Consider the following 13,409-nt stretch of genomic DNA (forward strand, 5'->3'; position numbering starts at 1 on the left):
ACACCATGCAGATGTTTCAGGCATTTGTGCTCTACATGCAACAGCAAAACAGGCAGTCGAAAGAAGGCTGGGTGAAGTGGAAAACAAAGGTAATGTTATCTAATTTGAATGCTGGATGAAAAACGATATGATATCTGGAATGTATGGATACATGCAAGATGACATACAAATCAAGATGATGCTTGAGGAAAATTAGAGCAAATAGATACACAATCAGGGCTTTCTGAAAGGCAGGTACAAAAATGAAGGAAATATACTATAATGATGCTATATCTTAGCTGCTTGGAGAACTTCTAAAGCATGACAAGGATGCAAAGGAGGTAAAAAAATAATGGCAGACAAAGCAAAGAAGGCTATAGGGGCCTATGACACTGATGCATTTCTCGAAAAGAGAGAGCCAGGAGCTTATAGGACTTGTAGTCTTCCATAATAAAACTATTAGGGAAGAAGAAGGATTACAAGGGCTTATGACACTTGTTCACCTCAGGAGAAGGGGGTGGCAAGGAGCTTGTATAGACTTGTAGTTCTCTCTTAGAACTGTAGAATGGCAACAAGGGCTTGTGACACTCATCCTTCTCGACAGCTGAGGAAGGAGAGGAGCTTGCAATGACTTGATCCATTCTTGCCACTTCAAGGGCCTATGACACTCATCTATTCCAATAACCAAGGATAGAGAGGAGCTTGTAGTGACTTGAAGCTAACCCTTTGTCTCAAGGGCTTACGACACTCGACCTTTTTGATAGCTGAAGAAGGTGAGGAGCTTGTATTGACTTGAGGTCTTCCCTACAAGTTGCAAAACAGTTCTTACAGGAGGAGTTGGATATCAGAACAAAAGATTCTCTGCAGGAAGATATGCTATGCCAGTCTGCTGATACAGGTGATTCTCATTTTATTGAGGAAACACAACTCGAACAACTTGCTGGTAGCCCAACAGGGTTGCTGTTAAATGTGGACGAGTTGGAAATTTCAAATCTAGAGCTCAAGGCTGAGGTGGACCGCCAGAGGGGAGACATGGAGATTCTTCAATACGAATTTGAGAAGAGCTGTGATATTGTCGCAGAAGTGAAAGGTGCTCATTCCAAAACCCTTGAGGTGTTGCATGAGAAAGAAAAGGAGTTGCTGAAATTCTCGACACAGGTTAAGGAGATGTCTGCTAATTCATCTAAACTGGAACAAGATAATCTTCTTTTAGAAAAGCAGAATGTTACACTTCTGCAAGAGGTTCAAAAGTTGGGCAGTCATCAGTTAAAACTAGAAGAGGCTTAATATTCCTGCAGAGCAGTCCAAGAAAAAGCTATGAAATCCATAGATGCTGTTGAAATTCATGAGAATAGGCTTTTTTCTCTGCATGATGATGTTGAGCGATTTGTAGCAGAGCATGAGGCCATAGCAGTAGAAGCTCGCCAGGTTGCAGAGACAAGCAAGACTCGTGCGGAGCAGAAAGAAAAGGAAGCAAAGCTTCTAGAGCAATCTGTGGAGGAATTAGAAAGCACAGTCAGTGCATTGGAAACACAAGCGGGTATATTAAAGAGCGACGCAGTACGGCAGCTGTGGTGCCCTGGATGAGGTGCACTCCCTGTTTGCCAGAATGCATCAGCTGGATCTCTTCGCTTGGAATTTCGCCATCAAAGCTCATGCTATGCATGGACATTACATTGAAGCCCTCGACCTAGTAGGGCAAATGCAGCTTCAAGGATTCTTGCGTTACAAGTTCATCTTCATTAGCCTCTTCACCGCTCTTACCCACCAATCCACCGTCAAAGCAGGCATGTGGATGCATGCTTGCATGTATGGCAGTGAATTTGAAATGGATGTTGCAATGGGTACGGCTCTTATCACCATGTATGGCAATTGTGGGCAGCTAGAGTATGCTCAAAGAGAATCTAACAGCATGTCTCACCATGATTCCGTCTCTTGGACTGCTATGATTGCTACATATGCTCAATGTGGGAAAGGTAGTCATGCACTTTTCCTGTTTGATCTCATGATGTTGCATGGATTGATGCCAGATCTGGTCACCTTTGTTAGTGCCCTTGATGCATGTGCTGGCCATGGATCACCAGCTAAAGGTAAGCAAATACATACCCATATCTTGAGCTGCAGTTTTGAAGGGAGCATTGTTGTCGAGACTGCTCTTGTCAACTTGTATGGAAAATGTGCCAGTCTAGTGGATGCACGTAAGATGTTCTATAAGATGCACAAGCGAAATGTGGTATCTTGGAATGCATTGATTGGATCACATTCACAAAAAAGGAGGAGCCAGGATGCCCTCCAAATCTTTGAGCAAATGCTACAAGAAGGCACATTACCTAATAAGGTCACATTTGTAAGCACTTTTGATGCATGTGCCAGTGCTGTGGCCATAGCCACAGGCAAGAAGATGCACGCTTGCATCATGGGAAGTGCCTTTGAGCAGGATATTGTCATCCAGACTGCCCTCGTTAACTTGTATGGGAAATGTGGCCGATTTTCACATGCGTGCAGAGTTTATGAAAATATGTCGGAGCGTGATGAAGTAACACTCATCAGCATGATTTCGGCATGCGCCAACTGTGCAGCCCTATCTGAAGACAAACAGCTACATAAATATATTATTTGCAATGCATCTGAATCTAACATTGTTTTAGGGACTGCCCTCGTAAACATGTACAGCAAATGTGGGAGCATCAAAGATGCTCAGAGGGTGTTTGACAGGATGCCCAAGCGGAATGTAATCTCGTGGAATGCAATCATTGCAGCTTATTGTCAAAATGGATTGGGTAAACAATCACTTTCACTCTATGAGCAAATGCGCTTGGACAACATGAAGCCAACTTCAATCACCTTTCTTAGTGTACTTTCTGCATGTAGCCATGCCGGTCTGTTAAGAGAGGGTTGCCGTTGCTTTGATGCCATGAAACAAGATCATGAGATCGTGCCAAATGTTGATCATTATAACTGCATGATTGACCTCTTTGGAGGGACACGCCGGTTGGTTGAAGCAGAGGAGTTGATTATTAATATGCCACTTGAACCCAGTGTTGTGTCATGGACCACCTTGCTGAGCACATGCCGGAAGGAGGTGGATGTGGTGCGAGGAGAACGAGCTGCATTTCGCCTCTTCGATATGAATCCAGAGGACACTGTACCTTATGTCATGTTAGCAAACATATATGCTGCAGAGCTGGCAGGGGGGATGATGCTGAGAAGGTGATGGCTATGATGAGGGAAGAAGGTTTGAACGAGGATGATGTTGGCTTAACCATGCAAGATGGGCAATACTACGATGCAATGCTATCTTTTGCAGATATTCTCGACACGCATGGGGAATCTAGAAACACAGTTGTGGACTGCTCTGAGAACAATCAAACTGTATTTTATGAAAGTAAAAGCTGTGAGAATTTCAACTAGGGGGATGCCAAACCAACATTTGTGCAAGTTGCATTAGCTGGCAAAGAGAATGGAGATGGAGTTTTAACAACCCTTGAAAATAGGCTTCTTATGAGCAGGATGATCAATACAGAAAATTCAACCAGTCAGGAAAGCCTTGATGAGAATGTGGGTTCAGAGGATGAAAAAGCTGAAGATAACGTGCCAAAATTTGATAAAGCTGAAGGCAAATCAGTATAAATTTGAATGAAGATTAGCCTATATAGCAACTTGGTGGCACATACCGGAGGATGTGCAGGTTTAGAGGGGGTCGATGTCGTGCTGTGGCATGTCTATGCAGTGAAAGCATGTTCATGGAACAACTTATGTGGAATCTGGATTTGTTGCAGGCCTGTCCGGAACGTGGTTGGCTGCAGATGATATTAGCTACTTGGCATCGAATGTGTGGGCGCGTCAAAGAAAGAAGGGGCACTTAAAGCTTTATTGAAGTGTGTATGGAAGGAAAGGCAGAAAAAAGTAAAGAGGGGCCATATACCTTGGACTTGGTGTGAAAGGAAATAATATAGTGGCCATTTTTCAAAGTTAAATAAAATAGGAAAAATGAACGTGGAAAGGTGGCGTGGAGGCAATGAGCTGCTGCCAACGTGGATTCTCGAAGGCGGGCTGGAAGGTCACCGAGGAGCAGCGTTTGCAGTAGCCGTAAAAGGGAAGCACTGGTCAATTGGAAAAAAAAGGGGACGAAGGGGTTCTCGGGGGGGGGGGGGGGGGGGGGGGCGCCTCGTTGAGGAGGAGAGCCCTGTGTGTGTGTTTTGTGTTGGGCGCTACAGCAGGTTTTTCAGAGAAGGGCGCAACGTGGTGTGAAGGCCTTGCACATAAGAGATGACGGGGAGAAGGGCCCCGTTCGTGTTTTTGTGGGCTAGCTGCAGCCACAGGCGCAGCTTGGGTTTGAAGGGACTGCATGTGAAGAGCTTCAGGAACTGGGGGAATGTCACGGGAGGAGACCATTGAGAAGTCTTGTCAAGACATTCTTGCAAAGCTACCTCCCACCTTTGATGTTGAAGCTGTTCTACAGAATTATCCAACTATGTACACAGAAAGTATGAACACAGTTCTAACACAAGAATGCATTCGATACAATGGTTTGCTTAACACCATGAAGCATCTTTAATAACCAGGTTCCAGACTTGTGGGCAAGCAAGGCCTATCCTTCCTTGAAGCCTCTCTCTTCCTGGGTAGTGAATCTGCTCCAGAGGACAGAGTTCATACAAAAGTGGATTGATGAAGGAGCTCCTCCTGTGTACTGGATATCCGGATTCTTTTTCCCTCAGGCATTCCTGACAGGGACCCTTCAGAACTTCGCAAGAAAATACAAATACCCCATCGACACTGTTGTTTTCAATTTCATCATCAAAGATAGTCAAACAGTTAAGATGCTCACAAAGCCACCAGATGATGGATGTTACATTCGAGGTTTATATCTCGAAGGATCTCGCTGGGATTATCAGAAACATATCTTGACAGAGTCTAGGCCAAAGGAGTTATACAGTGAGCTCCCTATTGTTTGGCTGAAGCCTGTACAATTCAGGAAAGCTCCTGAAGGTGGTATCTATGAGTGTCCTGTGTACAAGACTTTGCTGCATGCTGCTGATAGCCCGGGAAGGCATTCCTTCTCATAATCAAGGAGGGCCATGTTCCCATGTTTGGTGGTGGACCTGATTTCCATGAGTAGTTTATGCTGATTTTGCATGTATACAGTGCCAGGAAATGGAGAATAAAATTCCAGAGACACCAAAGTGAAGTAAATTTTGTGAAAGGCAGTTAATGTTTTGGTGTGAATACCTTCTCTTTATGTAAAAAATCAACACCTTTGAGTTGTATCTCATGTAGATTTTGTGTTGTCATGTAATCAAGCAAGAGGTTATGTGAAATGACAATGTGAATGCGGTCTTTGGTGACCTGTTACTCTCACAGCAAGAAGCCCCGCGCTTTCCCGGCTAGACCGCACACGTCACGACAGCGTTAAGGATCAAATGCCACAATATGCAAAAAACAATATATGCAGTAGCGGATGACACCAACTTGCCGCGTTACAAAATGCTGCCCGATTCTATGGGAATACGAATAGGATACGGACATACACTGGCCGCGTTACCGACCATATGCTCGCATTTGACAAAGGGAAGGGAAGGGAAGGTGACATCGCCATAACGATACTATGCTTGCCGCGTTACCGACTAGTACCGCTATGGCGTGCCATACTTACCACATAGGACACAGACCAGCCACGTTATCGACTAAGTGCCCCAGGGTAAGCACCATTCCGAAGAATGGCCTTACACACACACCCCTCGTGTGGCGGACCACCCACATCCTGTCGCGTATTGCGACAATGGGCGGCTGCCCGCACGAACACACACACACACACACCCACACAAACACACACACCCACAACTTTCATTACCTGTGTATACTGTCAGCAATGAACTCCCAAAGGGCCTCCCCGGGCCCATATATATAGAAAATTGTAGCCCGTCGGGCTAGATGACGACCCCGACGGGACCCATCGGGTTTTCAATTTTCCCGACGGGAGCGTCGGGTATTGCAAAATCCCGGCGGGATTTTAGCCGATTATTAGGGAACCTCCCACCGGCTTTTTTGGGAACATGTTAACATGTTAACATGTTAATAACATGTTGTTAACAAAAAAAAATTTGTGATCACGTGAATATAAAAATCATTGCTCACATACATGAGGCCTATATGTTAGCCATATGCATAAGCCTCATGTATGGAGCTCATCCATAATGCTTATGTGCAAGCCTCATGGACGAGGCGTAAGCATGAGGCTCATGTATAAATCCATATGCTTCAGCCTCATATATAAAGCCTCCTTGCATAAACATTATACATAAGCTGCATACATGAGGTTTATGTATAAGCTCATGCATAAACCTTATGCATAAGCCACATACATGAGGCTTATGTATTAGGCTTATGCATATGGCTAATACAAAAGCCTCATGTGTGTAGGAGCTTATCCATAAGGTTTATTCATGAGGCTTATGCATAGTCTTATGCAAGCTATGAATGCATAGCCTCGTGAAGGCTATGAATGCTATACATAAGCCTTATGCATAGTGTGCATGAGGCCTATGCATAATATGCATGAGCCTTATGCATAAGGCTTATGCATTAGGCGGGGTGCTATCTAGACATGTCAGTAGCTACTTGCATGCATCGAAAGCTCCCATTACATGCCGATTGCTACCTAAGCATGCTAGTAACTACCAACATGCTTCCAATGTATGACGGGTGCTACCTAGGCATGTTGGTACCTACTACCGATATACACCGAGAGCTTCCAATGCATGCTGCTAAATACTGGACTAGGAGGTACCTAGGCATGCCAGGTGCTACCTAGGCATACACCAGAAGCTACGAATGTATTCTGATAACTATTGGAATGCACCAGGAACTATCTAGGCATACCATTAGCTATCAACATGCACCAGGAGCTCCCAATGCATGCCGGTAACTACTACTGACATGTACTAGGAGCTACCTAGGCATCTCGACTACTACCTAGGCATGTCGTTAGCTACCAACATGCAGAGGAAGATCCCAATGCATGCCAGTAACTAACTATGAGCACGCACTAGGAGCTACCTCTTCAACAATGGGTTGTGTCTTCCAACCAAAGATGAGGCTTTTATACCTTGTAATCCTTTTCTCACTAAGCTACATAGCAGTACGTAACCCAAGCTACCCATGACTAGTTATAAGGCTAGAAATTCGCTTGTTCATGTTATGATACATGACTTGGGAGCATCTTAAGAGCACTTATTACAACATAAAAAGAAAAAAGACTACAATATATGAAGAAAAAACTTTTACATATCAATTACAGACATTAGGTTGGTAAAGTTTCCATTTCCGCCTTCTCCTCAATTTGCTTTTTCTTTAATGTTTAGGAAATCTTTTGAAAAAAGTTTAATGAGTTTTGTGAATATAAGTCTTGATACATGCACTAATATAAGCATTGTAGAATAACATCTATATAGCATTGGCATAGATAGGGACCCAACATTTTTTCCATTTTCTTCATAAAAGGACTATTATAAGTGTTAGGAACCGCCCCATGTGTTGTTGCATAGCCATTTGCATGCGCAATATTGTAGCCAATTGGATCAATTGTACCCACTAGAATTCTACCTCTAGTGTATGCTACTTAAATTGAAGAATCCCTCATCAACAAGGTTGCACACTCACGACATATCATTCGTTTAACTTCTAACAATGTTCAAAGGAAAAGAGAAAAATATTATTATCACTCACCCTGATAATTATATCTTGAAATAAGGAGGAGAAAGAGTGAGAAATTACCATCCCCTTTTTCCTTCCCAACCACCTTCACCCATCACCTATGCTTCACAAAATGAGGTAACAACAAGAGTAACTATAGAATTCGATGATTTTTTAAAAAGGAAGTGAGAATAAATAAACGAATCAAATCACAATAAAATCTTCAAAAAGTTACTCTACTAGAAAAGATAAAAGACCAATTGCTCCTTTTTATACTATGTCGATCGTGCAAGAGTTTACGAGTCGTTGGGGAGAAGGCGCTTAGCGTAAAATATTGAAATTAATATAGGAATCTCTTGGGAAATCGTTCTCTACGAACGAATCGATTGAATATCCGAGTCGGACACACATCTTGCCCAGTAAAGGCTTTACTTTCCTACAATCTGAGCACGCGAGCACCGAGCGCACTCAAACCTGTTGCACTGTGTACTTTCCTACAATCTGAGCATGCGAGCGCCGAGCGCACTCAAACTTGTTGCACTGTGTACTTTCCTACAATCTGAGCCTACACGCTGAGCACGCGACTCGCAAGCGCACTCAAACCTATTGCACTGTGTACTTTCCTCTCCTCCTACTACTAGACCTGTTGCACTGTGTACTTTCCTCCCCTCCTACTACTACTAGACCTGCAGCCTACGACTATTTAACGTCGATCGATCCAGTCTACTGCACTCGAAACAGCACGCAGACACACAAAGCCGATCGATCCTACTTGTTCACACAAGAGTCCAGACGGATCCTTCTTTGCAAGGACAATATAATCACAACGCTAGCTCCTCCCTTCATCCCAAATCCCTAGCTAGTTTATCCTATGAAGCCCACTTAGATGATGATGGCCGGCCTAAGCGAACAGGTAACCCAATTGCACTGTGCGTAGCTCCTTATACCCCGTCATTTCATTCATTGGTTTCATTTCTGCTACTTTGCGCTGATGGCTCTTTTGGTGCAGGGACGTTGTCGACACCATCTGCCCACATCGACGTGACAGCGGGGATCTCGTCAGGTGTGCTGTCACGAACGAATCATTGAGTATCCGAGTCCGGCACACATCTTGCATAGTCGCCAAGCGCAACTTGAATGCCGTTCGATCCGACTTGGGTAGGATAAACAAACCAGCTATTATACTTGTACAGATCTATCAGTTGACACAGACTTGTTTGTGCGCAGGAGATGTGCACACTAAGTTTTGTGCCATCGTACAATACACAAACTTTGTGGGTACTGCAATTGGCTACTCAATCAGTCTCCATAAGCATGGCGTACGCATCATACTCACTCTCTCTCCATCCATGTGCCAAAGAAACTTGCTACTCATGTCTTCATGTCTGTATCATTCAACCGCTTTTCTGTCTCTATGTCTTTATGTCTGCACGTGAGTGCCATTGCAAGGTTGAATTGTTTCCACATACACGGCCACCGCGACACTTCAACCTACCCTTACATGCTTCTGTTTGGAGGAATATAAGCAAGGGCACATTGGGTGGCTGGCTTTATACCGGTGATAACCCTCGACTCGACAACATATGGCCTCTCTTCCAATGCCACTGATCTGAGATGCAGATATTTATTTCTTCACCTGTCCTAGAATATATAAATGGATCAATAGTTTCATGGATGTTTAACAAGACATGCTGTATTATAGGATACGATCCAAATCGCCTCAAACTATGAAGAAGGCCAACCTCGTGGGAGTCTAGTCTCCACAGCCATCATCTTTTATATGTTGTGTGGTTGCATTGGCTATGCTGCCTTGGAGACGGCTATGCCTGTCTGGCTTGTTCATGACACTGCTAATGCATACGTGGTTGTATACCTTGTGGGCGCATTCCAGGTATGCATTCTTGCTCCTTTAAGATCAGTTTCTCCCTTGTATGTTAACTCTTTCTTTCTTCTTAATTGGCGATGACATTGCTATGAATTCCCTCTTTCTTTCTTCTTAATTAGCGATGACATTGCTATGAATTCCCTCTTTCTCTGTACCGTATTTAAAAAAGAAGAAGCACAACATTGTGAATGTATATTTGATTATTTAGACTCCAACACTCTTGTGTAGGAGGTCTTTTGCAGGTCTTTTGTCAACCACTCTTTGCGTTTGTTGAAGAACGGGTAAAAAGAAGAGTAACAGTCTTTTGCCAACCACTTTTTGCATTTGTTGAAGAATGGCTATCCCTTTCTTCTAAAAACTAGAGTAACCCTTGAACAAGAACGTAACGCTTAGTGATTAAAAACATGATTGTTTCATTATTATTATTTTAAATTGGTGACTACTAGAAGGGAGCAACATACTCCATAAGAACCCCTCATATCCTCTACAAAGTGAGGGCAAGGTAACAATCGGATGTGCGGGGATCGAGCCTAGTACCTCTAGGTTACAAGCCACCCCCTTTAACCACTAGAACAAGTGCCCCTTGTTATGAATGCTTCATTATTGTGCCAAACGGGTGATTTATACAATAAATGGTTGGTTACAAACGGTCATGGCCATTGAAGTAGCTTTAACGACTACCTAAAGACTAAGAAGGAAATATTAGATAATTCGGGAAAAATTAACTAATATTGACTTCTTGAAAATTGACACATTCTTTGACCACCTGTATATGCAATGGTGTGACTAAACTTTATGATAAATATCATTGTATATGCTGTCCTCTTTTTTATGGCATTGTCAATATCATTACTCGGCATGTTATTATGTTGTTTTGGTTCATTGTAGTGTGCAACATGATTTATGATTCTCGAATTACAGGTGTGCCATTTACAGTTTGGTTCCACGAGTTGGCGGTGTCCATCAAGAGTGCGTTTGGAAGGGCTTGTATGACCTCATATGGATTCGATAAGAGCTCCTATAGTGATATCAGCACACCCAAAAAAAACTATTCGAGACTCCACCTTTGTGTCTTGGATTTAGCAATGTGCATCTCGATAGGGAAGTAAACTACGAGAGGCTAAAATTCCAAGGCACTTAATATCCCCAAAGGCATCATCTCCAAAAATAGCATAACCAATGCATCTGCACAACATATAAAAGATGGTGGTTGTGGAGACTCCCACGCGATTGGCCTTCTTCATCGTTTGACTTTTAGGAGAGGCAACCACTTGATTGTATCCTATATAATACATGATGTCTCAATTAATCAAGATAATGTTCTTCTAATCATATATTATTATGGCACAAGCAAATAGATATGCATATCATGGATGAGCATTGCTTATTTTCTACAATTGTGTAGATGAAATACCCAGATCTTGATGAGGATCATGCAGTAGGAGTATGCAAAAAAAATGTTTCTAAGGGCTTGCAAGACACGCCATATGTTGTGAAGTTGTGGGTTATCACTAATATAAAGGAAGCCACCAAGTGTGCCATGTAAATGGTTGCCCTCTACCCATGAGGCCATTTATCACAATGAGTGTTTTCATATCTCTTTTGAGAGAGAGAGGGGGGGAGGGACCTGCAATGGCTTTAACTATACCCAAGTCCACTCTGGTTAAAGAGTAAAAAATTGACATCACAACTGCAACTATTGAGAGAGAGAGAGAGAGAGAGAGAGAGAGAGAAACCTGTACTGGCTTTGACCATACCTCTTCGACGACGATGAATCAAAATCTACCAGCAAGTCAAGACGCGGTACGCTATTCATTGGCATATGCATGTGCTAAGTAAATGGTGCATGTTCACTCCCTGCAGTGACATTTGAAGTTAAATGAACAGTACTATATTTGGGAGCGTCACCTTCAACATGCAAACCGAAAGCGAAGGCAAAGGAGGGCATGGTGCCTCCTGGCAGCAGCAACAAGAAGGGTGCTTCCACCACACCCCCCCAACAAACAAAGCCGGAGCACATAGCCAGTCCCAACACAAGGGCAAGTGCAAAACAGTGCAAGGTCGACTCCGAACGGACCTCACTCCTCTTCGACGACGATGAATCAAAATCTACCAGCAAGTCAAGACGTGGTACGCTATTCATTGGCATATGCATGTGCTAAGTAAATGGTGCATGTTCACTCCCTGCACTGACATTTGAAGTTAAATGAACAGTACTATATTTGGTACTTTGCACTAGCAAATTTGGTACTCTTTGAGTACCACAATTGGTTCTGTAGGGCATCACCTCACATTAGACACAATGTCAGGCACCACATTTAATCTATAGGAGTCAGCAATTCTCTGATTTGTTTTGAACACATTTTAGGTAAGAACAAAATGGAGGAGTACCCTCAACAAACCAGGTTCTGTTACACGGCACAGGACCTGCATAAAGAGTACGGTCTCAGTCTTGAGGGCAAACTCTTCAAGGACTTGACTGATGAGGACATGCCACCCGACCAATGGTTAACTGTATTCAAGGTCAAGTACCAAAAGAATAGCAAGATCTATTTAAACCATTTGCAGCCACAACTGGTGGAAGACTGCAGACTTCTATTCTCCAAAGTTTATCAGGGGCCCCCTTCATGTGGTGAATTGACCAACAAATTTGCTACGTGCTACGCTTTTGAGAAATGCCATGCAGCGAAAAAAGACCGAGCAGGGCATAAAGTAGCATGGGCCCGGTTTGGGGAAGGAGTGTTGCAGATGATATCATCTAGGAGTGGCGGGCTTGAGCGTAAAATTGAGGCATGGAGGAGGCAAAATGCTTCCTCTCCTGGCAATGTCCTGCATTCAGATAAGAAGGCCCGGATGACTCAAAGTGGTAGTAATATCTGCACAGAACCAGAGAATGCTGGCAGAGGGGTAATTACTGACTACCTACCTGATTTAGAGGCATTGCTGCAAAGACTGGCAGACCCAGTGTCACATCCAGGATGGTCGAACCTCAGAAGCCTGAAGGCCTCTATTCAAGCAAACAAGGACCAGCTACTGGTATATGAAGGTAGAAAGGACGTGGCAAAGAGTTTGATGGAAGACATCGATACCCTGGAAGCACACATTGTTCAGCTTCAGCAACAAATCCCTGTTCTGGATGAAGAGATCAGAGAGGTGGAGGCTGAGCTGGGAGCAAGTCGGCGCTTGTTGCGACGACACGGGGTTTTCGAAAATATCCAAAAGCTCCAAGCAGAGGTTGAACAGCAGGAGGTATTGTATTTCTGGCCTATTGCATTGTGTTTGACTGTTGATAGTGTTTAATTTGCACATGGTTTGGCAATTTGGCATGTTTCACTTCTTGATTGGTTTATCTGCTGACATTTTTGGTGGTTTTGGAACTTCTTGAACTGTTTTGGTACTTTCTTTACTTGTTTTGGTATTTTTTATAACACTTGGTGTTGTGCTGCTACCTTTCTTGGTACTTAATGGTGCTTCTTTATTTCATTTGGTACTCTATTGAACTATTTTTGTGCTATTTTGGTACTTTCAAGTTACTGAGTTTAGTCTTATAGGGCACCTTTGGTTGTTTTGGATAATTGGTTGCACCCATGACTGGTACTTTTGGTGCTTTGCTGTTCATTTGAAACTCTTTTGACCTATTATGATACTGCTTTGGTACTTTCTAGCTACAAGTTTTAGAGTCTTTAAGGTTTTGCAGTTACATCTTGGGTTCAATGTTGGCACTAACTTTGGTACTTTTTGTGCTTCTTTTCTTCATGTGGTACTCTTTTGAAGTGTTTTGGTACTGAAGTTGAGCTTTTATTTGGTCTTATATGGTAGTGCTAAATATGTCTTGGGTGCTATCTAGGTATTA

General features: G+C 43.2%; 3 protein-coding genes across 7 annotated transcripts; all 3 read left to right on the forward strand.

Annotated features, from left to right (window-relative positions):
• The first annotated feature begins 1,588 nt into the window (after positions 1 to 1,588).
• LOC147608585 (pentatricopeptide repeat-containing protein At1g11290, chloroplastic-like) lies at positions 1,589 to 3,856 on the forward strand. Its single transcript, XM_086789465.1, has 3 exons — positions 1,589 to 3,189; positions 3,489 to 3,595; positions 3,759 to 3,856. The coding sequence occupies exons 1-3, from the start codon at positions 1,589 to 1,591 to the stop codon at positions 3,854 to 3,856; spliced, it is 1,806 nt and encodes a 601-aa protein (XP_086645591.1).
• A 4,545-nt stretch (positions 3,857 to 8,401) lies between these two features.
• On the forward strand, positions 8,402 to 10,933 carry LOC147608586 (amino acid permease 3-like). Of its 5 annotated transcripts, XR_015264542.1 has the most exons (5): positions 8,402 to 8,584; positions 8,681 to 8,829; positions 8,899 to 9,229; positions 9,374 to 9,562; positions 9,785 to 10,205. XR_015264542.1 is itself a non-coding variant. In XM_086789520.1 (3 exons), the coding sequence occupies exons 1-3, from the start codon at positions 8,809 to 8,811 to the stop codon at positions 10,547 to 10,549; spliced, it is 282 nt and encodes a 93-aa protein (XP_086645646.1). In that variant the 5' UTR covers positions 8,682 to 8,808; the 3' UTR covers positions 10,550 to 10,933. The 5 variants fall into 5 exon arrangements, 4 of the variants coding, with proteins under 4 accessions (XP_086645646.1, XP_086645645.1, XP_086645648.1 ...); XM_086789520.1 differs by lacking the exons at positions 8,402 to 8,584; positions 8,899 to 9,229; positions 9,785 to 10,205 and adding an exon at positions 10,478 to 10,933 and having other exon boundaries at positions 8,682 to 8,829; XM_086789519.1 differs by lacking the exons at positions 8,402 to 8,584; positions 8,899 to 9,229 and having other exon boundaries at positions 8,682 to 8,829; positions 9,799 to 10,062.
• A 455-nt stretch (positions 10,934 to 11,388) lies between these two features.
• LOC147608587 (uncharacterized) lies at positions 11,389 to 13,270 on the forward strand. The gene is made up of 2 exons (XM_086789466.1): positions 11,389 to 11,686; positions 11,925 to 13,270. Exons 1-2 carry the CDS (start codon positions 11,503 to 11,505, stop codon positions 12,854 to 12,856), a joined length of 1,116 nt encoding a protein of 371 aa, XP_086645592.1. The 5' UTR covers positions 11,389 to 11,502; the 3' UTR covers positions 12,857 to 13,270.
• The last annotated feature ends 139 nt before the right edge of the window (positions 13,271 to 13,409 follow it).

The sequence above is a fragment of the Cibotium barometz genome, chromosome 53, assembly GCF_041138505.1.
Source record: "Cibotium barometz isolate CiBa-2024 chromosome 53, ASM4113850v1, whole genome shotgun sequence".
Taxonomy (NCBI): Eukaryota; Viridiplantae; Streptophyta; class Polypodiopsida; order Cyatheales; family Cibotiaceae; genus Cibotium; species Cibotium barometz.